This window comes from Cebidichthys violaceus, unplaced genomic scaffold (assembly GCF_023349555.1).
Source record: "Cebidichthys violaceus isolate CVI_PGR_0920_01 unplaced genomic scaffold, fCebVio1.0.p SCAF_15, whole genome shotgun sequence".
NCBI lineage: Eukaryota > Metazoa > Chordata > Actinopteri > Perciformes > Stichaeidae > Cebidichthys > Cebidichthys violaceus.
In genome coordinates this window covers 9809879-9837186 of record NW_027176318.1, presented here as the reverse complement: position 1 = coordinate 9837186, position 27308 = coordinate 9809879, and the positions used below count along the sequence as shown (strand labels likewise).

The 27308-nt window shown below is 43.9% G+C and overlaps 2 protein-coding genes across 2 annotated transcripts; one reads left to right on the top strand and one right to left on the bottom strand.

The window, feature by feature from the left end:
* Positions 1-948: 948 nt before the first annotated feature.
* Positions 949-5889, bottom strand: tgif1 (TGFB-induced factor homeobox 1). The gene is made up of 3 exons (XM_068709906.1): positions 5464-5889; positions 3410-3639; positions 949-2609 (listed from the first exon to the last, which is right to left on the bottom strand). Exons 1-3 carry the CDS (start codon positions 5477-5479, stop codon positions 1950-1952), a joined length of 906 nt encoding a protein of 301 aa, XP_068566007.1. The 5' UTR covers positions 5480-5889; the 3' UTR covers positions 949-1949.
* A 2313-nt stretch (positions 5890-8202) lies between these two features.
* LOC137871865 (OTU domain-containing protein 1) lies at positions 8203-10396 on the top strand. Its single transcript, XM_068709905.1, has one exon. It carries the CDS (start codon positions 8509-8511, stop codon positions 9847-9849), a length of 1341 nt encoding a protein of 446 aa, XP_068566006.1. The 5' UTR covers positions 8203-8508; the 3' UTR covers positions 9850-10396.
* Positions 10397-27308: the final 16912 nt, after the last annotated feature.

The window sequence follows — 27308 nt, the reverse complement described above, 5'->3', positions numbered from 1 at the left end:
AGTGGCCAGAGTTCAGGAGAGGAGAGGGGAGGGGAGGGGGGGGGGGGTGACAGAGGGGGGTTGCGGAAATGTGTGTCGTCTTTGTATAAAGCCCGGCCCAGGGTCAGTCTACCTCTCAGAGGGCCCACCACGGTGGGCTACAACTGCCCACTGTGGGCCTGGAGGTCTGTTTAAACCTGTATTAGTGATTACATCCCCAGGTTTGGACCCAACCTCCACCTCAAGAGCTGTCACTTCTGACAGGTCTGACAAAAAGTGAACAAAATCTAAATGCATTCTGAAAATTTGCTAACATTTGATGAATCCCTCCAGCTTCTGACTAGCCTTTTTTAATACATTACTTTGATATTGCCTTACAAGCGCATACTATAGCTTGTTGATAAGTGAGGATAGGGTCCTGATTGTTCCTGGGGTCTTTTTAATCAAACCGAAAAACAACCTCAGCAAACGTTTATATTTTTTTCAAGAGTAATAAAGACAACAAATCCTATTGAGGCCAATCGAGAAGCTTTAGCGGGACCAGGAGGGAACAGCTGTCCTCCTAGCCTGGAACGAGCCAGCGCACTCGGTTGTAAGCTGACTTACATCGACTCTATTGAGATGCAGGCGCACATAAAGCCCCTTTGGCAAGAAACTGTTGACGTCTGCCATTTGCTCGTGTTAATTTATGCAGGATTATGCTAATTGGCAAGAGCTGTTGTAAACCTCTCACACACAGGAATGTCTCTGAAAGCCTAACGGTAGCCTGTGGAAAGACATGAACACTATACTATTTCTGCTCCTTTTATTTACAGAGCATTCTGACTTAATACGCTCTCCGTATCCTTAAGGGATGAATCAGTAATCTCCACGAAGTTCAGTAGGATTTACAAGAACAAGAAGCCTGTATGAATGTGCGTGATCCGAGTGATCCGCAGGGGGGGAAATACCAAATGATCAAATCTGAGATGTAGAAAAACAAAACTTTATTTGAATCCCATGTGACCCCTATTTGCCACAAACATTGCACAGTATGAAAAGAAATCACATCATTGGGCATCATGTCACATTAACTATACACATGGTCCTATTATACATGAAAATGCATTTTTTGGTGATTTCAAAATTGCTGTCTTAAGTCAGGTTGTAAAACAGCAAATGCAGAAAAGACATCTGTAGTGTTTAATTTTCCAGTCCACTGGCCGTCGTGTTTTCGCTGAGTGATGGGATGAAGGCTCAGACTAAGAACCTGCTACATTGGTCATCTGAAATATCCCTTGATGGGGAAAAAACAACAACAAAAGAGTAAAAAACAAAACAAAAGCATAGGGGTTTTTCTTTTAAAATAGCTAAAAGTAAATTACAAAATCAAAACTATACTTATACTCATGAAAACACATAACATTTACTACAGTAGTGAATAAGTTTTGTCATAGATGCTGAGAGCAAAGTATGTTTAAGACACTGAGATGACCTTCCTCTGCCTTTAGTGTGCAAACAAACATGGCAGACTAATCATGAGCTGATCTCTGAAATGTAGAAGAGTAAACGTGTGTGGACGCGACCGATCCGTGTGACTGGTCTGTGAAGGAGGGTTGATTCTAGCTCATTCTAGCTCGTTCTCTAAAATGATATACAGTATAATGGAGAGACATAAGACAGGCAGCATTTCTCTGATAACATTTTTGGTCCCTGTGTGCAAATAAGATACACATGTAGTTACATACGCATGTATGTGAAATGAATAAACAACTTACAGCCAAGGCACCTCGATACAGTTTTTTTTTTTTTTTTTTCAATAAAAAAACGTCCTCATCAATTTGATTGGTATACCAAAAATAGAAATGATCAGGCTTTCATGTGGATTTGTTCTCTGTTGCGTGCGGACAAGTCACTGAACTCTGACGAGTTCTACAGTCGAGACACAAAGTCAGTCTCTAATCCCTCTTCTTCTTCTTCTTCTGTCACTTTTAGGAGACCAGCTGTTTGGCTTGCAGTTCCATCTCCGCGGCCCGTTTGAGGGCCACATCCACCAGGAGCTGGAAGCCGCTGAAGTCTTGCGTGAGGTCTGGAGGGGTCGGGGGAGGGGTGTTGAAGAGCCCGCTGCGGGGGCTCAGGTTGCCCTCCATGCCGGTGCTGCCGAGGATGGTGGTAGTGGTGGGGAGGGGCTTGCCGCCCTGCCCGTCATCCTGGCACCTGAGCAGCGCCTGGACCTGCGCCGCCTGCAACAGCTCAGCTGCCCTGTCGCAGTTCATTCCCGGCGCGGAGGGGTGGGCGGCTGTCGGGCTTCCCTGCATTGCTGTGGTGACAGTGGTGTGACAGATGACGGAGGGGCGGGTGGGCATGAGCCCCGGAGAGGGGCACAAAGAGGTCGGAGAGGGAGACTCCGCCTTCCTCGGGACACCGGGCACAGCGGGTTCGAAGCTGGAGGGATGCAGGACGCGTTTGTCGTAGCTCTCCTCTGCACCGCCTGCGGGGCTGCCGTGTTTCGGGGACTGGGAGCTGTCGGAGAAGCTGTCGCCCGCTTTGCTGCCTTTTCTGGATATGGTAAACTGGTTCGGATCTTTGCCATCTTTTCTCAGCATCTCTGGAAGAAGTCGCCGCCGCGCGTTAATGAACCAGTTGCACACCTGGAGGAGACGACAACAAGAATCCACGCAGTGAGAAAGTAGCATTACATGGCTCCCTTATGTTCTGCCATGCAATTTAAAAGGAAATCACTTAGGTACACGTATCCACAGGTGCAGACTGCAGATTGCAAAAGAGAAATCTAAATAGAGAAATCTAAATGAAACACCGACCCATCCCGTCCTACACTACTTCACACCAGAGGCTGTATATTTCACAACATTAACATTTTCAGCACTGCAGAAATCAAAAGCCAGACCAAAGATTAGCATAACATATCAAAAGTATGAGAAGCTAAGCGTTAACTTCCAACAAAAAGTCCAGTTTGGAATTCTTAATCCTGTATTCAAAAATAGCCTTCAATAAAAAGTAATCTCCTTTGTCACAGCAGTAATCACGGTCCTCTCCCTTCTGTTCCCCTCACTTCTCCAGGCTAGTCGTAACTAGCTCGGGGAGACTTGCAGCTCTAACCATGTAAATGACTCTGCATTGTTCCCAGACAGCTGGGATGGAAAGGGGCTGGGAGGGAGGGAAATTCCTGTCCAAGTGCCTCAGCCAAGCCCACAGCACACAGGGAGTGAGTTCACTCACTTTGTCTCAGACTTTCATGTTGCAACATCAAGCTGATTTGGAGGACCTTCAAATTCACTGTTGATGTGTCATGTTTTGTTTGTCATCGAGACAGGAAATGATTCAACCGAGCTGACACTTGCTTCCTCTCGACTGTTGCAGTGATCTGTTTACGCTCTAAGGGTTCAGCGGCGGCGAAAAGCTTAGATAATCCTATCTTCTCGGTCCATACCTGTAGTGTGGAGAGCTGAGTCTGCTTGGACAGGAGGGCTTTCTCCTGCTCCGACGGGTAAGCGTTGTAACGGTGCTCGTACAGCCAGTCCCTTAGGATCTGAACCGACTCCTTTGGCAGATTTCCCCGCCGTTTCCTCTTCCCGCTGCTCCCCGAGCTGGACGACAGGTCCAGGGGGGCGTCCACGCTGTCCTCGTCATCCGTCTCGCTCCCTGACAGCATCATTAGACCTGCGCAAGCGTGGGGGGGGGGGACAAGAGAGAGTGTGTGTATGAGGGAAAAAACAAGACAAAAGAATATGTATCCTCTTATGTCAGCCACCCTGTTGCCAGTCTCCCAGCCGCTCTGCCGCAGCCGCTCACCAAACACAAGCTGTCTGGGAGGCAGCTGATGTGTCAGAAGCAAGCTGTCAAGTTCAGCCATGTGATTCATATAAGGAGCGAGGGAGGGTGTGAGGAGCAGGAGGAAGAGGAGGGAGCAAGAGAGGGAGGGATGAAGGAGGGAGGGGGGGGGGGGGGGGGGGGGGGGGGACGTCACAAAAGGCTGGTCTGATGCTGTGTCAGTTATAAAACCTGCCTCAACAAATACAAGCCAGGTCTATTGCACAGACTGGGAGCACACCTTGCATGCTTGGATAAGTAAAGCACACTGGGCTGACCACAAGAGCAATCCCAGCATAAAAAGGGAGGTTTTGTGTTTGAAGAATAGCAGCAGGCTTTTTGTAAAGATTACAGAGTGGCTTTCTTATTGAATTGTAGGCATGTCTAATCCAAGTCAATCATGATCAAACAAGATGAGAGGGAAATAAATCTGCGTACGAACTGTTAAAACTTTGATCAGCATTTAGTCTGTTTTAGTGCATATGTTAAATTGTATATAGAAAGTAGACTCCAATTGACACAAGTCACGAATATAAATAAGTACATATGTTTTGCTGCTGGTATCCATAAGCACTATTTACACATGGATGCCAGCAGCTCACTATGCAGGCAGTCCAGACTCTGAGAAATAAGAATCAGGGTGCATTTAATCCGCTACCCTGTGCAGTCTGCTGTGAGGCAAAGTGGTGCGAAAGCAGTAAGAAAGTTCCCAAGTCTGAGCGGCCAACAGGATGAGGTAATTACGTAGGCTGGAGCGAGGGGAAGGGGGAGGGGAGACCTGTTGCAAATCAGCGTCTCCAGACTAAACAAAAGAATCCAGGGCTGCGTGGTTCTTTGTATGCAATTCAAAAGTTTATACACGCAAAACAGCGAGTTCGCCATAAACGTAACTCCCTCTGAAAATGTCACAGTTTACTAGAGTGAGGGGGGAAACGCGTTTTAAAAAAGACATAAAAGGTTCTGGTTTTGTAAGTTGAAGTAACTTGTAAGAGGGGGTTTCTATTGTGTGTGTGCGCGCTGCACCACGAGGTCCATGAAATGTAACAAGGCAACAGCAACTTCCCACAACGAGGTCAGGATGATTATGAGCCTACGGTTGGATTTAGATACTATTTAAAAAAAAAAGAAAAAGGTGCGGGTGGTGTTTCCGTTCGTGGTGGGTGATTAAAAGATGCTAGGTATCGATTTAAAGCTCGGACGGACGTAGTGTAAAAGCAACACTTCAGAATCTTGAACTCACAACAATAGCCAAACTTTGACTCGTACCTCCACTTCTCCGGAAAACTTCGACACAAATGTAGCGACTGTGACTTAAATTAGCGGGTGTTCAAACCGAAAGCGAGCCGCTTTTTTAATTTAAGTTTTGACATTTTTACGTGGGGCTCCGAAGTTAGTCTTAATTACACCAGGAAAACTACACACATGGCGAAACAGACGCATGTTATTGTGCCAAAAAACTTGAATTAAACACGTCTTAAAAAGCTAGCTTGGTCGACTTTTGATATCGCGCCAGCACATGGCAGAAAGAAAAAGCCCCCTGTCATGTCTGGAGAGGAAACAATAGACTGCACGGTTTGCATTTGAGTGGAAATCGCTCTGTGAATCGTTCTGCTTGCTGTCTCCGGGCATCTAAACTCGTTTTGACTTTATTTTTCTCATAAGCATCCGACCTACCCTTTTTCGTCTTCATTTTCCGCCGCAAATGTCCACTTTTTCCTCGTCAAGCAGCAGAAGGAAATTGTCTTTGTGTTAGTGCAGTGTTTGTCCTCTTTTCTCCAGATATCCCCAGCGTGTATCCGAATATCCGAAAAATCCTTATTCATCAAAACTCGCTTCTTCCCCTTCTTTAAAAAACCCCGATATTTTTCTTTCTTCTGGTCGTCCTTGTTTGGAGACGAAGGGGGTTACCTGAGATCTCTGCGTCCCTTCGGCTCAAAGCCCTCTTTCTCATTGACTGTGTGTTTGATCCTGAAACTGGGTGACAGCTATCTTTGACAGCTGCGTGACTCAACGCACAGAGATCCTCCCACCGCGGAGGGCAGAGGGGAAAAAATCTCTGACATCAGCGTGGCTTGTTCCACTGACATGGATACAGTGTAGCTAAGCTGTTACCGCTGCAGACCCCCCTCTGCCCACAAAGCCAAACAAACACCGACACCTTGTATATTAAATTATGAACCACAAAAAAAAGGCGTTGGTTTAGGCGGGCAGTCCGAATCACAACAACAACAACAGCGGCAGCGGGCTGCTGGAGAGCACTGCGGACCTCGTGGTAACACCCCACACAAATAACAACCCCGATGAAATATCACGTTATTCATAAAGGCTATGGCTTTTTTTGGGAGGGGGGGGGCAGATTGTGACTTATGGTGTATCTGCCTTGTATTCGGTGTCGATATGATCGCATTTTTGTGGTTATATTTTTCTCCTTTTATGTCACTTTAGCAGCGATTTTTGTCGCCCGTAACACATCGCGAAGAAGTATATGGTGCCATTTAACCCCTGTGTATGTGTGAGCGTAAAATCCACATTATCGTGCACAACAAGTTGACCCATATTATGTTAAGCAATACCAGCAAACGCTGTGTTTACTGCACTTTTCCCTCCAGTGTTGTCACCGTGGTAGCTCATTCTGTTGTATCCCTGTAGCGACTGAATCGCTTCTCTTTTTTTTGTCTGTGGTTTTTGGTCATTTCCTTAAAAATGTTCACATTATCTAATAGTCTGTCGTTCCAATTTCTCGCGGGAATGAGAACATGTGTAAAAACAGTACAGGTCTATGTTATAGGGGGGGGGGGGGGTGTTGAGCCTTCCCTGTACCAGCTGCAGGTCGGTGCACCAGTTCATGTTACTAAAGACAACACTACAGCGAAGGAAACGACCGAGGCGCTCATTTGTATGCCGCGCACAGCCTTGCGACAGCTGCCGTAGCGTCGCCTCTTTTGCGTGCATTTGTTCCAGACAAGGCCGTTCGTTTCTCCACGTGTGAAAGCTAAATGTCGCCCCCGCGTGTGCGTGTGTGGGACTTCACTTGAATGCAAAGTCATTTGCAAAAAAACCGAAGATCCTCGGACACCCTCTGGTGGTCGTTGTGCTGCTGTGCGACTTAACCTGACGTTTGGTCAAAAAGTATAGCTGGTTTGAAAAAAATATAACAACGAAGAAAAATATAATATTGTGTCCACTTGATGAATATTAAATCTTTTGTAAATTGTCATCACCAAAACGCCCCATGTAATGTTTCTTATTTTTCTCAAAGTCATTAGAAATTCAAACGGCCATCCCACCATTGGCAGCATAACTTACTCAGGTATATTAATTAGTTCAGATATTTTTTAATTATAAGGTTACTTTACATCTGTAGCTAACTAACTCCACTGAGGTAATATCTATATTAAGCACCAAACGTAGTGTGAAGCAGCCAGTGTGTTAAAATTAGACATGAGCAGGTCAGGCCTGCTGTCGCCACCACTAAGCTCATATCAGCCAGCTCCATTATTCAGTACTATGTGTCACACCCTTCAGTCCAAATAATAATAATAACTATAATAAGTATCATAATCACCACTGTAATAATGAAAATGCTAAATCTCAAAAACCTAATTGTAGAAGTAGATTTTTTATTTTATTTTTTTAGACAAGTTCACTTAATATGTTGTATTGATGCTGTGAGCTTTAGTTTGGTTATTTCTTTTTAGAGTAACATCCCACTTTAACTTGTTGCTGTCATCTACACTGTCACCTAGGCTCATACACGTCAAATCCTTAACATTTGTCGGCTGGTCAACACTGACGCACTTCTTCGGTTAGAGCCTGACAGTGGGAGAGCTGCGTCAAGCTGCATACCAACATCATGAACCATACCGGACATTGGCTAACCTGCCTTCAAAATAAAGTTATCATCACTACGTAATTCTCGTACCAGTCATATATGTTGCCTTTGTATTAGCTAAAGTCAGAGTTTGATTAGCTATGTTCAAATTATTTTTGAAAATATGACATCACAGTAACATCTTCTATTTCTTGACATTTTATTGGGATGGAGTTGAATGGAAAGCCAGAGTGGACACAGTTTTACAAAGACCACAGCTTAATTGTTGTTACCTCAAGTTATCAAACTTTCACAATCAAGATGCATCACCTCATTGTCACGAGAGAAAGATGTTCTCTTGTTAAGCACACTTTACTTTATATTAGGTAATAGCAATAACAACAATAATATTCGACAAGACAATACCGCAGTACACCAAAGATGCAGTAGAGAAAGATACGTAAAAAATATTGCACATGAACTGAGAAGTGTTGAAAAGGTACACGAAATATGTAGCTTTTAAAAAACAAATTCAAATTTCACTTTATATTTATTTTAAAACAATCTCAACAATGCTCTAGTGGTCGATATGAATTTTATTTTTAGAAGCATTTGAACGGAAGACGTGTCTGTTTCATTCTGTCTGACTTCACATTGTCAAAGCAGAGTGTCTTGTTACATTTTAAAGTCTAAAATTAGGGAGGCACCCCGACTGCAAATGACGCAAGCCGTCTAAAGTGGACCGTCTGCTCGTCTCCGTGTGTCAATGGTATCCGGACTCCGGGCCACGGAAACGTCCCCCTACAACTTTGCTGTTTGTTGATGACACGTTGCGTATTTTTAGATGTTGTTGTCATCTTTCCGTAACGGCCCGGCTGCGACGTTCAGTATAAAGGACTCCTTCCAACATGCAGCTGTACAACAGTGTGCTGACACACTACCCGAGGTCGTCTCGCAAAGTCACAATAACTTTGTCGACCGGACCCGAGCGCCTGAACGGGACGACGCCGAGCCAACCAGGATTTACCACTCCCACGACCAACGGGGATCCGGTGAGAGAGACTGCTTCTTCCGCAAACATGCCTGCCTTTTCGTGCTACAAGGCTTCATCGATGAGGCCCGTTTACTTCACATCGACCGCTGAGATATCAATCCGCAGACCCGATGGAGTGGAGAGGACTGTGCCTGTCTATGTCACGAGGGAGTCCAAGACCAAACCCCCCTCTCCTGACGCACTCAACGGGGACAGGATCCTCTATGAGGACTGTGACTCTGACGTGATTGTGGACTTGATAGATCGTCTCAGAAATGGCACGGATGAGCTTTTTCCTGACTGCCCCGAGCTGGTTGGAAATCACATTTTTAACAGTAACCACATCTGTGGACCCAGAACAGAAGAACACAAGAGGGTGGTTGGAAGTTCAAGTGAGGACGATACAGTTTCAGTAGCTAACGCCTCCTTCAGAAGCAACGGATGTGACTTATCACATGAAGGGGGACCAGTCCCCTCCAGAGCAGATCACCCTGAAGACCTCTCCAGGGAAGATCTTCGGGGCCTGAGCAGTGGCAAAGCTGCTCCAGCTTCAGATGAGAGACGGGCCTTCGAGCTCAGCGTTCTGCAGGAATCTCCCCCACAGAGATGCAAAGAGCGCGAGGGGGTCAACAACAAAGTCACCCGGTACCTGGCGGAGGTCGAGAAGCAAAACAAGTACCTCCAGGAGAGGCACAAATACAGGTACCACATCATTCCAGACGGCAACTGTCTGTACAGAGCTGTGTGCAAAGCCACGTACGGGGACCAGGCGAGGCACCGGGAGCTGAGGGAGCAGACGGTGCACCACATCGCCGACCACCTGGAGGAGTTCAACCCCATCATCGAAGGGGACGTGGGAGAGTTCCTGATCAACGCGGCGCAGGACGGCGCCTGGGCCGGTTACCCCGAGCTTCTCGCCATGAGCCAGATGCTGAACGTCAGCGTCCACCTGACGACGGGGGGCAGCTCGGAGAGCCCCACCGTCTCCACCATGGTGCACTATCTCGGGGAGGAGGACGCCTGCAAAGCGGCCGTATGGCTGAGCTGGCTGAGCAACGGCCACTACGACGTGCTTCTGGACAAGTGTCTCCCCAACCCGGAGTACGGGGACTGGTGCAGCCACTCGCAGATGCAGAGGAAACGAGACGAGGAACTGGCCAAGTCGATGGCCGCTTCCTTATCCAAAATGTACATTGAGCAAAATGGATCGGCGTGAAATGAATGAATTGAAAGACGCACACTGATCCAGTAGAATGCAGGACCTCTGGTTCTGCTCGGTAGTCTACATGATTGAAACTATTTTTTGTATATAAGATTTATATCTTCAGAGAGAGGAAGTGCAGTGCACATACTTTGTTTTTTTGTACATGCCCGCGTTGCCAAATTAGTGGCAGTGGATTCTGGAAGTGTTTGGAAGTGTGTGAGCGTGTTCTTTGTGATAGTCTGGGTTATGTTGACATGATTGATTCTTTAATGCTGATGAGTTACTGTATGAGGAAGTGCTTTTGGGGTATTTATTTGCCTTTTTATTGGCAGACCTGTTGTTTTTCTATGTTTGTGCTCTGTAGACCATTGCCAATTACATAAAAAAACTTTGATTTTGGTATTTGTCACTGTAGCTAAATATCTCTTTTGCACAAAAGTCCATAGAGTTTGATTTGCGTCTGTGAGAACAATTCAATTCTTTTTCTTTTTTTCTATTATTCCAGTTCTCCGCAGGCTTTTGACAAAATATTTCAAAATAAAGTTTTGAAGAAACTTCATTTACAGTGATTTTGTGTTTTCATTTCCATGCTCATTACTTCATTATCCGCCTCTTGCGTACATTGCCACATATTCTTATTCAGCATCACAGTGATGATGTCAGCTACGTCATCTTGGGTGAAGCATTTGATGTTCCTGTAATGGGATCGCATCTATTACATTGCAGCTACAGGTGATGTGTGCGGTACTCGTCCGTCTCCCCCTGCTGTCCTAAAGTGACGAGGGACGTTTGGAGTTTATTACGCGCGGTGACTCAGGAAGCCTGCGGCCTCTGATTCAGGATCCAGGCAGCAGGACTTAGTGTATCAAGCAACTGTGGTCTCAGTACACGGATCAGGGTCTGATGCTCTACAGGTAGTGGACAGTGTTTCTTTCAGAAGCTAATTCAGTTTGTATCCCTTCATGTTGTCATATTTACTATGCTTTCTTTTTGTAGACATTTATCAAAGTTGCTGTCCACCAGTAAAGTACCTTCTCCCACTACTAAGGAATTGTAACGTGGATTCGTATATGTTATAAAACACAGCTCAAATTGAGGAATAGGTTTGTGGGAGAGAACATAAGTAATCTGGGCAAACATTATAGAATGAAAGGCCTACTTAAGAAGAAAGCATGTAACTTAAGAGGCGGGGTGACCTGTAGGTCTACAATGTAGTACAATAGCCTATGCATTTTTAAAAACTGCATGTGTCATTTAATAGCTGTTCCAGACTGCGTAATACTTTTTTTCTGACGCTGTCTCGGATGGCAGCCCGCTGATAGCGTTGCACGTTTCCTCCAGTAGGTGGCGTTGGAGCCCCTCCAGAAACATTTTGACAAACTAATATTAAAGGATTTTTTTCCTTCTCAAAATTATTACAACCTGGGATTGGCGGACCTATTGCATGCATTGGCTTCACAAAGTTTTTTATTTAAAAAAAAAAAAAAAAAAAATTTGAATGTTGTATTAATAGATCATGAGGGGAATTGTAGAGTTTTTACATTTGAATGAATTATTTTTGCCCAATCAAATTAAAAACACATAACTTTGTGTCGACTCGGAATGAGGTAACTGGAAAACGTATTCCCCAAAATATGCTCGTATATTCATAAAACATCAGTATTCAACTTCCTACTTCAACTTTATAATGGGTTTAATAATGTATATTTCCCCATGAACGCTACAGCGATGACGTAACCCTGCAGTCATGTGGACATTAAGGGGTAAAAAGTTTTTTTTAATCTCTTTTTTTTGTATGCAGAAGGAGATACACCCGGATGCCTCCCCCTGCTCCAGTGTGTCCCTTCCGATCCGTAAAGTGTCGGGCATCGGAGCAGAGGGCAGGTGAGAGTGGACCGAGCGAGCTGCTTCACCGCAGTACTGGCACACAGTCAGCACACAGACACGCCGGGAGCAGAGGGACAGTCAACGGCAGACGCCCCCCACCACCACCAGTGTATGTGCAGCGTGTCCGTGAATGATTCCCACGCGCCAAACCGCACGGGGACGCGGTCGACCTCGACGCAGTTCGGCCCCGCGTTGTACTCGGGAAGTTACGGGATACTTTTGAAACAAACCCGGAGACCAGAAGAACACAGTCGGGGCGGGCTCGTGGCTCTGACCTGAGAGGTGGTGCCAGACGATGTCGGGACACCGGGTGCAGTTTGCGGACCTTCCGCCGAGTGAGCGCAAAGGAAGTCCCAAATTACACAGTAAGGGAAACTATTGATCACTGCTGACCTTGATTTCACCTATACGACTAATGTATCTGAGAAACTTTTTGGCTTATTTTAGGGGGATACCTTTTTAGCAATAATTTCATAGTAACTTAATATTTAGGCCTAGTAGTTTTTTTTTAGTAATACAGGATATGAGTTCAGTTGGAATCGGAATATGTGCTTTTCTCCCTTTTTCTTTCATATATTGCTCATTGTAGCCATAATGTATCCTACTTGTATACCACATCTCAGCTGTCTTTAGGGAAACATATGTGTTCAATAAACCTTTGACTATTATAATTGTTCTCTAAATGCCAAAACAATATGTCATTGAAATACATCCAGGGGAAATGATAGCTTTAAAATAATGTTTCTTCCAATTTCCAATCAAAACTTGAGTTATTTGCTCTCATGTCTTTGAGGAAATGTAATCACTGTTTGAGGCAGACAACATGTATGCGTCTGGTAATATTGCACATGTTATGTTCCCTATGCGTGACTGGTTTGTGGGGGTTGTGTGATGACCCCCCCCCCTCACCTGCATCTCCATCAGTGGTGCGAGCCCATTCAGTCACCACTTGCTACACTTATCTGAAGTGGCAGTTGCCCTTTTATGTGCTGCTGCTAACTTTTAATCCTCGGTGAGTATAACACTCCTCGTGCTCTGTCTTAGTAAGGTGACGCTCACCTTGAGATGCATTCAGTGACCACTTCACTGCACCACAGTCTGTGGAGTATAAAAACATTGTCGGGCTGTTGTAACACATTCAGGGTTTTTGTGATTTTTATTGCACAAGTGAGTGTTTTTAAAGATGTGATTGCGTGTGAGGTGCGACGGAGTCGGCTGTGCCCGCCTCTGCTGCTGTGTGCTGCAGTGTATGCACTACAGCACGAGACACTGGGAAAGCTGAGCTCATCTCCATGGTGACAGGTTGAGTGACAGGACACGTGAGCAAGGACGCAATGGAAATTTGCCAGTTTGCTGCAAAGCCCTCCAGAGTGTGCATCTACAGAGCACACTGGTTCCATGACAACGCGCATGCAAGTTTTTGATATATTCGTGTATGATGGAAGCTGTTATGTCAGTCTGATGGTTTTATGTGTGTGTGTGTGTGTGTGTGTGTGTGTGTGTGTGTGTGTGTGTTTTTTGCCACTGTCAGCCACTGACATGCATGTGAGCCGCAGGGTGAAAAGTGCTGATGTTGTGTTCAGGCAGGTCAGGCCCGGGTTGTGTGCATGGAGGTACAGAACGGCAGCTTCAGCAACAAACCACACATTCTCACTCGGCCCTGATGCCCAGATGCAAGTGACAGTTGGGTCAAGTTTCAGTCTTCTCTCTCTCTCTCTCTCTCTCTCTCTCTCTCTCTCTCTCTCTCTCTCTCTTCTCTCTCTCTCTCTCTCTCTCTCTCTCTCTGATGTATACGCTCACGACCATTCAAGGCCCAGCTGCTGGCCTTATTGTCCTCTCAGGGATTAATCGCCAACTTTCATATATTAGACACATAAACTACAAATAGCACCTAGCAGCACAACAGTGGCTCCTCCATTCATTTTCCGACTGCTGTAACAGCTAATCATGTTTGCGTCACCTTGAATACTATACGGCAGATGTGAGTAGTTTGTTGGTCAAAGCAGCTCCGATGAAGCGTTTTACTTGAGTGTTTTGCAGTATGCCGCAACATCTGTGTATTGACATTTTCCCAGCACAGACATGGCCATTGTTGTGTCTCCCGTCTCACACAAGTAGAAGTACTGCGCCGTCCTTTTCTCAGGGTTATTGATAACGTTAGCTCAGTTGATGCTGTGGAAGTTCTAACTTTTCTGTGAAAGGATGACCCTTCTTATAGTTCATTGTAGAATGTCTGTCTGTAGAGCTGCACACGTAATGAGTTCCAATGATATGTCTTTCAGTGAGCTGCTTTACGTCCCAGACAGCTGCACTCTGATGTTTATCATCTCAGGTTCCCAGTGATATATGAAGATCGTGTCAACGGTCTCCGGTTGGAGAAGGATATACAGCCTTGATCGGATAGCAGAACGCAGAGATCGACTTCATTTTCCCATCAGTCTGGTAACGATTCTCACGAAGAAAGGGTGGAGCACTTCGACATCAGAAGAATACGACTTAAAGCTCTCCTTAGTCTGCTCTCTGCCAAAAGTTCTGTTAGCTGACGTTGTTGCTGGAGTTCATTCCATCGTTAACTCAAGTCTGTCGTGTCTCTTTGTCCACACGCCAATTTAATCAGACTTGTTGTGAGTCCAACATTTCTGTCATTCTACGACTCCCTTTTAAAAGCCATCTGCTTCTAAACTCACATCACTGTGGGGACATCACTTCGCCCATAATACACATGCATCTTCTTTGCATGAGATTACTACCCAAGAGCCTTTATGGAAATAATTGCATAACGGAATGAAAAGGACACCTGACTTAGAAGTGTGACCATACATGTCATATGTGTATATAGCTAACACTAAAACCCACACATTTACTGTGGTATGTATCAAATTCCAAGCATGCTGTGTGTGTGGTATTGAGAAGTGTTGTGGACAGGGAGTGTCGGGTCACACCTGTCCAGTAAACAACTCTTATGCCCTCTTACCTCATCTCCGCAGTGAATTAGACATTTGCACGCATGTTATGGTGATGACAACAGTTTCAGTGCACACCAATAACAACTTATTCAAACAAGTTGTGTGTGCAACACTTACAGACGCTCTGCTTTAACTTGAACATGTTAAAAGTTACAGATTGCAGCCGGGTGATATTTTTAGGGTGCATTAAAAGACGAAAGGTTTTTGCATATTAAAATGCAAATCCGTGCATCTCCTTACTTTAATGAGCAGCTCTGAAATAACGTATTATTTGTTAGTTGCCTGAGAATTTACGTGTGACATAACGTGTGATACAAGAACCATCGGAGCAACAGTCCGTCATAACAACAGGAGAGCTCGCAGTGCTGCTGACTCCATTAGCCTATCGCGTTGGTTGAGTTTCCACTTTGCACTTCTCAAGACTACATTGTTGTTATCCATTATCAGTGTCCCTTTTGTCAGGACGTCCAGGAGATACAGCAAGCATGGCTGCATGCTTTCATACCCGTGGTCCCTGTATGCAATGTCCTGGAAAATGGCAAATACTGTGTGGGAATGATAATCACAGAATGTTCTTCTTCACCAGCAGCTCATGGAATGCAGATAGTGTCTGTGCCAGCGTCTAGCTTTAGAAACCAGGGGGGCTGTCTCCACACCTCATCATTCTCTGAGAAAAAACATTGTGAAGGTGAGGATAATGTGTGGCCTTAATTATTAAAAGACATATTTTCTATACATAGCTCACTCACTACTACTAATGTGATCTCTTTAGTGAGCTGCTGTCACCTCGGGTAAGGTGTGAAATGTCGCGTTTGGTCGGCTGCCTGTCCCGTTGAAGATGCTGATCTCATTGGATAGGCACTTGAGATGATCCTTCTGGAAATAGTCAGGCCCCTGAGACGCTAAACAGCTGTTTTCACAGCGGATTAAAAGCCCGTCCCTTAAGGGCTCTTTAGTTCCCTGAGAGTGTAAAACACATAGATTTAAGGGTGCGCCGTGGCCTTCTGTGCCCAACAGTAATATACTGTTGTTTTTCTAGCTTTAACTCGGGATGTCATTCTCTGATAAAAAGGCACAACCTTGAGTTGTTATCCACTTTGGTTTTTTGTTGCTAAAATAATGAACATCCTTTCAGACGGGAGACTCTTTGAATCACAGAACCTGTCTCCATGAGGTTTGGTTGCTATTTTAATTGTAATGAACGTACCAATATTTCTCTCAGCTTGTATATATCTTGCATCTAGTGTTGATTCATTACTATACTGTAATTTCTTTGAGTTCATAAAGACAATTATGCTGAAAAGGTCATTTGTGATAGTGAAAATAGAAGTCAAAAGACTTGCAGACATTTAAGAAGAGCCTATTGTCCTTTAGGACCATCTTTTAAAATATATTAGTGTGTATTTAATCTCCAGCACTCTCACATTTCATCCATTTCCAGCTGACCTTTTCATATCTTTACAGGCCCTTTATTCACTATATCTGGCTCTAATGTTAGTGTTCTGTTTCTCTTTGGCCTGTTCTTGAAAAGAATGGATACTATTTTCAGACTCCTGACATTTTGTTCCATCATCAAGCATTTGTGAGAAAGCAGAGTTAACATAAAGGTCGTGTCAAAAGGAGATTTGAAAAGATGAAACATCACAGAGGTTTACAATAAGAGCGTAGCATACTGCAGAGTGGATGCTATCTTGTGGCTAGAGTTACTCCTGGTTGAGTCATCACCTCTGTCTCACTGAATGGCTGCGCATCATGAAACTTTGCATGCCTAATGAATTATCCACCCTCTCCTGACTTCTCATGTCTCTTCAGCGGCGGGGTGCCCGTGCTATGTGGAGAGGAACCAGATGTTTTGTAGAAGATGGGATTGAAGTATCTATTGTTTTTTCTCAAAACTGCAGTAGAACTGAAGTAGCGCATGATGTCATTGCAAAAAAATGTATGTGAAGAATGGGAGATAGTGAAGCTCTTCTACGCGGCGGCAACAAGTGACACGCAGACCTCTCAGCACCAGGCGCTTGAAGCTTCTTATTGGCTGCTGCAGCTGAGCTAGAACTCACTCACAGCGCCCGTAGACTCCACGGCACTGTCATCCCCCCTCCGCTGCTCTTTTCTCGCCTGTGGAATCAGCTGATGAGTAAACAACGCTCCATCTTTTTTTTTTATAGTCATCTTAAATCTGGAAGGATCTAAGGCTTGATAATACACAGATGGGAATCACTGTTAAAAAACGATGACTCCCAAAGGGTGCTGCAGCTCTCCGCGCAGTTGTCATCCATCCGCCCCGAGCAGCGGTCTTGAAATATCTGCGCTTCTTTATTGGTGATTAGAGACAATCTGGCGGTGTTTCTGTGCTGTTGGGGTACGGGGGTGTAATAACACTCTCTGCGTGCTCTCCTTGAGCACTAATGATGCGTGATGCCAGCCCCGATGACATTGTTTTTATAAAGCAGCGACGGGAACAAAAAATGTACTTGGACACAGATGAGTGAGAAGTTCAAATAGCCTCTCCTTTGATGCTGCAGCGAGGTCATGTTCAAAGGAAAATATCAAATAGATGTGTAGGGGAGAAAATGAGGCGGCGTTTATGGGAGTAAGGTTGTGTGCTGAAGCTTAATATAAAGTGTGTGTGTGTGTGTGTGTGTGTGTGTGTGTGTGTGTGTGTGTGTGTATCAATGTGTGTGTGGGCACCTGATAATTAGGCTTATTTTAGGCTTATCTTCAAACTCCATGCTGACGACATCGAGTCTTTTATTCTCCCGCTGAAATTTTAATGACTTTGCAAATCAATCAAAACATCTGGGTCACTGCCACAGAGGTCGACCTAGACACACACACACACACACACACACACACACACACACACACACACACACACACACACACACACACACACACACGCACACACTTAAACAAAAGAATTTCTGCCCTCAGTCCTCATTGTCCTCATTGTGAAAGAATGAGCATTTTGAACCTCACTTGATGAGATGAGAAGATTGATCGGTTTACTTAACTTAAACATAAAGAAAACTCAAAAGCCCCTAGCCTGGCATGGTCCAAAGTTAACAAAATCTACCCAGCAGCACGTCTAACGCTCACAAATTCACTAAAAAGAAACATAAATACAGCTATTTGTGGTCTCACGCAGATATGTGTTTGAGGCTCTGACCCAACAAAGCATGTTTCCCAACATGTTGAACAAATCCTTAAGTTGTTAGAAATGTGTATAACCATTGCAACATCTGCTTGTGTGTGTTTGTGTGTGTGTGTGTGTGTGTGTGTGTGTGTGTGTGTGTGTGTGTCATTTTGTGGGAAGTATGTGTTGCTTAGACATATGATCTGTACAGTACAAACAAACACACCTAAGACAATTATTTCAACATGGCTGATAGAGGTATAGGAGAAACCAAAAACACGCACACCTACACATTTTCTCAGTTTGATGAGCACCTCCTGATTTCAAGTAATTCATGCTCACTCAACAAGCCATCTGACACCACTCATTTAACATTCCAGACATTTTGCTTCAGTATCTAATTTGATAAATAAGCTTGTGGACGGTAAAACTCCCAGTCAATAACCGCAAGCCTCTCCTGTCAATGTGAAAAATGAGAGGTTTAGTTGCGAGGATACAAGTGGGTGTTTCTAAAGTGGATCGGGTCGCCACTGATTGGGTGCGGTCACAGCAAGGGGGCTGTGGGAGGAAAGCACACATCTTTAAAAAAAAAAAATGCTGAGAAGTTCAGTGATTGCCCAACAGCACATTCTAGCAGCTACGTTTCCACCGAGGACACCTTTGGCTGCAGTCGCACGGCAATTATCTGCTCCCAACGGTCGCGAGCTTCTATTTTTGACGATAAGAGAGAAAATTGAGTGGCAGAACAAGCTCCGACCTATTGCTTTATCAGCAAAACTTCTTTTAAAAAACACTTTATCAGCAACGTTCTTTATGTGAAAATGACAAAATGAATATACTCATTGCTGTGTGCAGTAAATTCGTTGGCCCTTCTTGTGAATTTTCAGGTTAAGTTGTGCTAATCCACTCTACTCCCTGGAAAGTCTCTGAAATAACAGCATGCCAATAAGAGTGGTGCTGGCATCAGCAAATGGCTGTTGCTCCTTTTGATCCAAATGGTAATCTGAAGACAAAGGAGTTTTTAATTAGGAGCCCTTTCTATTGTGTTCAGCCACCTACCACATTTAAATCCAGTCATTCTCTGTGGGTCAATCGTCTTGATTTGAAGAATGAATAGGGCTCTTACAAAAACCTGGCTTCTTCAAATCTGTTTTGCAGAAATATTACCAGTTAGTACTGAAAAAAAACACATTTAAATCACTTTAGAGTCCTTATTTTGATTGGATACTGTGCTGATTTTGTCACATTTACCTCGTCCTTTGCAGCTTAGCGCGCCTTTCACTTCGGCTTATCAGAGCTCCTACAGCTGCTGTGGTCGAGGAGGTGAGTCTCGGTGATATTTAACAATCAGCTGTGATGTGCCGCCTCTCCGTTATGTATGTGGAGCTGAACGCTGAGATGATGCAGACTTGGCTGTCAGCGGCCACCGCAAAGGGCCAGCAGTTGTGTAAGAGGTTTAATGGCCGAGCCTGGCAGTCCAAAGAGGCGGCAGCCATCATCGGACCTTTTGGCAAGGTCAGCGAGGTCCTGTACTCTCTGCTTCTCTCGCTCTGTTAGTCAGCCGGAGAAATCTTTGAGCATAATGAATACAACAATGGCTAGATGATATTTTTGACATTTCAGTTTAAGTGGAATGAATTAAAGCGTGGGTTTTTGTCTGCTGCCCTCTGTTAGAACCGTAGCTTCTAATCATGCATGGATCTAAAGTTTATGAAATGTTTTTGCACTTCACTTAACTCTCTTTGGGTTCATGTCCCGGCACAGCCAGAGGAGAGAGGAGCTGTCGGTGTGTGTTTGATGTCTGCTACGATAGGAACGGCCCCTTCAGGCATCTTCTTGTGCTGTTGTGACCTGAGTCTGCCCAGCCATACGCCTTTGTTCCACCATGGGTGGAATGTACACTCAGCATTTATAGTCTCTTTATGACGCTGCAGAGCGGTGTGCACGTCTCGTAGTTTCTTAGATATCTCTGTTTGTCCCAAAGACCTCATAAATGTCATATTATGTCAGTGATGTGTTTACAGCTTGTTACGCTGCCCCCAAGTGACTAAAACAATCAGTTAATGCTGCTTTAACTTAATATAGGCTATTAATATTTAGTTAAGTCAACTTTCAGACTTCAAGAACGTGCAACCATATTTCCCAGCATGCATTATTTTAGGGTTAACTGTCTGAGGGCCTTTTTTCATAACTAAAGATTAGTATGCACTTCAGCCACTATGCACACGCTGCTTATTTTAACAGTCACAGAGAGTACCCTTAGATGTTCTACCTTTTATATCAGCACTGTTTGAAGTGACTCATGACTTAACTGGAAGAGCTGTGAGGATCATGTGGCATCTGAAGAACTGACCTTGATACAACTTCAAAGTGAGAGAATAAATGTGACGGGAAGGCAAAGCTGACCAGTGACCCTCGCAAGTACGACTAAACAGTTAATGTCTTCAGTTTCTGAAACTGATTTTTTACTATTTCAGTGAAGTGAAGTCATTTTACATTGCAACAAAGAATGTGTAAACTCAGAAAGTTCAGTTAGTTCCCAATTTTAGGACTTGCATTTTCAACTTTAAATAGTTTTAAATGCTTTACAGTGTCGCACAGCTGCTAGTTACCATTATCTACCCACAGCTGCTAGTTATCGTCTTCTCCTTCCAGCAGAAAGCTTATTCAGCAGCAGCCAATCACTGAGGTGAGAAGAAGTTAGCTCAAACTTTCCACTGACCTTCGGGACCTTAATGCTCCCCAAACCCTGAGTCACCCGAGCCCCTGCGCCTACCTCAGAACCTGACACCGAATGGCGCCCGGGAATTTTAATATCATGGGGATTGTGGGTGCTCCTGACTGATAGAGGTTTGGGGTTGGTCTTTGATGTTCTTTGTACTTCCTAATGAGGATCAGACTCCAGGGTTTTTGGCCAAAGCCCCCCCCCCCTCCTCTTCCACTCAGAGCAGAGTGCCAGCAGTATTGAAGGACCAGTTGTACCTCAAGGATTTTTTTTTCCCCACTCTTCTTCTCTTCCCATTTATACACGTCTCCTTCCCCCCTACTCTCCATCCTCTCCCTCCCCTTCTTTCTTTCTCTAATCAGCCTCTTCGGCACCCAGAGCGTCTCCGTGTTTCAGAATGAGTTTCTCAGTTCATTAAGGAGGCCTCAGCCCACATGAATCGGGCCTCTCAAGTCTTTTCATCAGCGCGTTGGGGAAGCGGTTAGGTGCACAGGAAACACCAAAGGGGTCCAGCTCAGTCCTCGACTGGACACAAACACTGAAACGTGTGTACGCAAACCTGCGACCTGGCAGAGGGTCGGGGCAGATGTCAGACAAGGGGGCGGGGCAGACAAAACCCCCCGACTCAAGTTCTGAAATTAAAGGCCAATCAAAAACACGTGTGGCAGAGCTCTAGTTAAGTTGCCTTTCCTGTTGAAAAGACACATTTGACGAATTAACTCTGGAAGACAAAGAGCCGCTGTTGGGTCACTTTCTTGGTAGCCAGGCACAAAAGAGTTGGTGGATGTGAGTGACTTTTGTCAAGCAAGACGTTGTACTCCTGTCAGTCAGTAGTTTGACTTCTCAGTGACCCTTACAGAAACCCTATCTTTTTCCCAAAAAGGGGACCTGAGATTGAGGAAACTGCAGATGTTACGACATGGGAATACACTCATCTTGCGTTTATCATCTTACAGTAAAATTAGACATAGCGCTCTGTTTCCCATAGGCTGGGCTGTCAACATTTTCCTGCAGCTATCTTTTGTGCAATTTATTACAATTAGCATCAAGTCAATGCTATTTCTAGCTGAGGAACTGTTAATAATTGCCATAGAGGAAAGCCATAAAGATTGGAGCTCATTAATCCTGTAAGAGCATTTGGGCCATAGTATAATGAAGAGAAGTGGAGCTAAAGAATCTGTATCTTTTGTCTTCGAGACCAGATTTTAAAGTATGGCATTACATCTCGCAGACTAGTTCCTCCGTCCGTCATCCATTCCTTGCATCTTTCCCTTCATCGTTAACAGCCTTTTAGCCCTGATTTATCTTTACTTCAAGCGTCATATTTAGTGCCTCCCTTTGTGTCTTCATCGCTTGTGTCTCTTTTTGTCAGATTGCTTATCTCTGTCCTGTTTGTCCAGCCCCCCCCCCCCCCCCCCCCCGGTCCCCCGAGCTGTTGGTTCAGCAGATCTCTGCTTCTCTGCTGCTGACTGAAGCCTTGTGTGTGTGTATGGGTGTGCCTGCCTGCTTGCATTCATGTGTTCAGTTGGAGGACTTCCTGTTGTGTTGTGACATGGATGCTGATGTTTGCTGTCACTGCAGTTCACTTGTAACTGTTGCTCATTCGCTACTGAGGCTTTTGGAATGGCACACACAGGATTTGGGTATTTCACTTATTTTGTTTTTTCATATCTGCAGATATGTCCTTATTGTATTTTGCAGTCACACATATCAGTATTGGTACCTGCTTAAGAGTTGACTTTCTCTCTGGTGATCTTTTTATCTTTTCAAACAGTTTCTAACCCTCCACTCTAAGCCATTTCCCTCCTACTAGAGCAACATGGCACTGTCACTTGTCATAAACTCAACCCCACAACCGTTCTCATGACTTGGTGTTTGGAAAAGCATTCATATTCATATGTCATCTTGCTTCCAAGCGCTTGGCCTTCTGCCTTGCAGTGGAGAAACGCAAGCGATGCTCAACGAGGAATGAAAGAAATTCCGCATTAGTGAAGATCTGTAGAGCGTTGCATGGCTAGCTGGCCTAATCTATCTCAAATGTGCAGACATAGGTTATAAAGATACACAGATTAAAGTGGGTTTTTAAATTAATTGCTGGTTCTAAAACACAGAACACATTAGGGATGAGGTTATACTTGGAATAAACTTATGTATGGTTTTATACAGGCTTCTATCCTGTGAGTTACGGGTGACATATTTTCGCCACCGTGAAATGGCTCAACTGTGATCGACAACATATGATATTATTGTAACGATTAGTGCATTTGTGCTGTCTGAGTGGAACGATATTCACAGGTGAAAGTATGCAAATTAACGGGGACGATAATATGTCATTTCAAAGCTGTCAGTTTGATGTAGAGACTCGAGCCATGAAAACCGTCCAACGAAAATCTACTTTCTTGGCAAGCATGCGTACACATAGACATGCACACGCGCAGATACGGACACGCAGATTATTCACAATCCCCCCTGAGAGCGCTTAGACAAATGGCATGTTCACATGTTAAAGGTCAAAAATGAAATAGTGGTTGTGAGCACACATTTGGGCGCTCTATGGTGGAAAGAGAGCCATCAGTATAAAACATTACTTACTTCAGGTTGAAAAACCACCAGATTAACTGCTGAGAAATTCATGCTTGAACAGATTAAGGTTCATATCAGACTAAGTTAAGTGCAAGTGTTGTTGCATTTGTCTGGAACAGTGTCCCCTGTTCCAACCTTAATTGTAGAAGAATCCTTATTTGTTGGTTTCTTTTTTGCAGATTTTTGTTATTTTTAAACATGACTCGTATCACTTACTGTCAGATTAACAAGCGTTTGGACTTGAATTCTGCACAGGGATATTGGTTCTTTTATTATGTAGGACCTCATGATGAATATTTTGAACATTTACTTTTACCCTTTTTTTTTTTTTTTGAAAGAACCAAGAGCAGGATGCGACTGAGGTTGCAGCTGTTCCAGCACAGAACACGCGCTCGTTCCTCGTCCATAATATATGAGTCGCTAAAAAGCTCCTTTAGCTCCTCAAGCTGTTAACATGATGCCAACAGCAGCATCAAACAGGTGCTTACAGTGCCTGAATGCATGCTCGCATTTTTTTTTTTTATATTCACGTCATATTGAGCTCTCCTGAAGATGAACAGGTAAGAGATAAAAAAAGAGAAGAGATATTTCCTTTCATTCCCATGCATGGAAAAACTTTAGCATTTATTTTAATATATTAACCTTTTTCTGTTTCTTGAGCTCATGCTAATATTTTGGTCATGAATGTTGCGGCTCTATATATACAGTATATATTTGTGCCACAAGCAGCCATTTGAGCCCAGACTTGACTCTGGAAACATCATCTCCTTTAATTCCTTCTCTGTAATACTAGAGTGTTGTTCACCCAGCATGTGAATAAGTTCATTGTGTTTTCCCACCACATCTGACAGGAAGCTTTCAGCCTCTTTTTCTTCAGACTTTTGTCGTTATGGTTACTTAACTTTGGGGGGAAAAAAACAGAGTATACGATGTCACAACTAAAATCTTTTCATTACCATAAAAATGCTGACAATATAATTATCTCACAGTACTCGTCTTAGCTGTGTTTTTATAGGGGATCTGATTTCACTACGACACACTGTGCAGCTTGTGTGTGTGTGTGTGTGTGTGTGTGTGTGTGTGTGAAGTGCCATTAATGTGCCACTGATTTTGTTCCCAGAAACATGCTGCTGTTTCAGAAGCCGGTAACCACTCCTCTCCGTCTTTCTTTCTATCTCTCCCTCTTTTCTCTTTTGCTGTCTGCAGCCAGACATCGAACTAAAAATCAATAAGCCATAAAGAGAATGGAGAAGCCTCTTATTTACATCAGTGTGAATGGAGCGGTGGTTTGTCTCTCCTCTTATCTTCTTCATACGCTTCAGGCAAGAAGCATTGGGTTTGTCTCCAATAACACACTTGACAGAATGTCCAGTAAAGCTGCTAAACTCTCCTAAAATGCTGAAGCGTAAAGGATAGGGCGAGGGCTGCGAGCCTAACGCGTAGCCACTGCCTCAGGGACGAAAATACGAGTTTAGAGATAGTCCCATGGAAGGTAGAGAGTAGGAGTGATTCATAAGGCCACAGGGGGGCCCCAGAGACGGGACGTTAGGAGGAAAAGAATTCATGATGACACAAAGTGTGGGACTTCGTGCAAAACCCCTTCTCACTGACAGCTGTAAAACAACTCAATATCCACTCTGTGGTCATAATGGCTTTTTGCTGTTTTTGTTGCCTTGCGTCACGTGAATCGTCACAACATTTGGAGTCAACATTTTTCAGTTTCAGCGTCTGTTACAATAATCCTCTTATGGGTCCATGCTAAGAAGGGGTTCTACTTATTTCCAGGGACAGGAGCTCACCAAAACAAAATGACATTGTTTCCCAAAACGGTTTTCTAAAGACCTTTAAAGATACTGCGTTTAGTGTTTTTAGCCTGTTAACGATACATTTTGGAAGAGAGAGGAGATAAAATGCATCACTATTTTTTTTTTCACCTTATAGATGCTGCAGTTGCTTTAAAACTTGCAATCTCTCAGTATTGATGTGTATGAAAATGCTCAAGATAACTGAACTGACATTCATGTTTTCTTTTACATAAAACATCTGTCTCGGCTTTTTGCCTTTGTTCATCTATTTGTTATTATAATATCTAAAAAAAAAAAGAAGGAAAATGAGCCACTGAACAAGTGGTCGGTTTTTGGTGTGGTCTAATTCTTCTAAAAGTATTTGTTAACATTGTGAGATGGTATTGTTTTGCTTTAATTCATGAGCTACTTACGTCAACAAAACACAATGCATCCTGTTATTATCCATCACCAGATGCAGAATAAACATTTCTAAACATTATCTATTGTTAGAATAACAACTTCAGATGATCTTGCAGCCTTGGCGCAGACATGCACTTACACAAATTCTTCTCAATTTTAATTTTTGATTTGACAAAACATAGTTTGTCAGTGTAATGCTTTTGGGCAGCAGATTATTAGTTATTGGACTTTGGAGAATGTATGAAAAAGTATGTTTTTCCACAATTTCTTTTTTTTTTAAATTTCAGTATAGTACTAAAGACTTAAAGCCAAGCCACGTTGTTCAGTTTGGTTACCCTACTGAAGACTCGCCTCCATCAATCTTCTTTGTTTAAGCGACAGTTGATGATAATGGCAGAGACAGGACTCCTCCTGACTGGGCCGCTGTCTGATTTGCTGACTGAGTGGCAGCTCCTCCGCCTGTGATCAGTGCCACATTTACTGTGACTTAATGCAGCAGATGTGGTGGCATGTTGGGTGACGTTCCCCAGAGAGCATGCCGAGTGTTAAGACTAATTGGTCCCAACTGTCAGCGAGTCTCATCGTCTTATAAACTCCTTTTTCTGCCTTTGAGTCACTTCACCCGGGAAAAGTCAACGACTAGAACTACAGATGAGAGTAAAGAAAAAGCAGTTTGTCGTTTATGATGTTGTTTAAGATGCAGAATGTTCCCAGATAAAAACATTAAGATTCAGATGTTAATTTCAAGAGTCTGTGAACTACTAAAAAGTCTCTGATGAAATATTGATTGTTTGCTAGGGTGAGAAATTTGAGTTTAGCTGTAGCCTTGGTGCAAATATGACCAAGTTTGCTGCAAGTGATACGCATTTCTAGACGAATAAACTAAATCTATTCTAGTAGACTATTTTATGGTGTTGCTGTACCGACAAGTAACGCGTCATGGAGGATGACAGCTGCAGCCTGGTCTCAAACCTGTGTTTTTTTACACATGGTGGGCACCCCAACCTACTGCAGTGCTGGTCTCCACATGCTCAATGATACTGTTCTGCACTTCTGTAGAGCTTGTGTGCCTTTTAGAAACTGATTCAGCAGCTGATATTGAGTAAATGTTACAGTCAGTAATGACTCATGATATGGGAGGGAGGGAGCTCTGAGATGGAATGTAGGAAAAGAAACAACCAACCCCCGAAGGCTTGGAAAACATACTCAACCTTAATCCTCAGCAGAGAGGTACACAGCTCACCCATCCCCCCCCCAATTGCTTCCCAAATCCCCCTACCTTGTAGTCCGCCACCAGCCCTGTGTAAATGTGCCCTTTGTGTTTATCCTACTGAATCAACAGCTTTAATCAGTATTTTTATTTTAACAATTGATCAGATAATCGTATCTCTTTTGAAAGGGGTCACTCATCGCGATGAATGCACAGATAATTACCATCCGGGCTTAAGGTCGTTAAGAGTTGTTTCCAGCTGCAGCAGACAGATGTTTCCAGTTGAAAAGCTCTCATAAACACACTGTACACCACCTGCTCATTACCATCGGCACACAAACACAGTACGCAATAAGCTGGTGAACACAGTGGAGCATTTAGCTGCTAATGAGACAAATATTTTCTCTAAAAAGTTGGTGGTCTGAAGATCTAAAATGGGACTGAATGTTGGACAGTAGGGCCACTTCTTTTAGTGGATTAGTTGACTAATCTGTCGTTTTGTTCTCAGTCAACTTAGATTACAACTAAGACTTATTTACAAGAAACTTTGAGATGAACACATCTCTGGTAAACACAAGATTGAAAGTGATACTTTTGTGTGATTCTTTGTGGAGAAACTCTGTCGATTTAATCAGCTATTCGGTAGCCAAATAAATGACGATCAACCAATTGCTAACACTATACAGCTAGTTCATGCTGCCTACAAGTGGTCAACATATGGGCCTTTTGAGCTTGGGAACGTGGGTAGTCCTTGTAT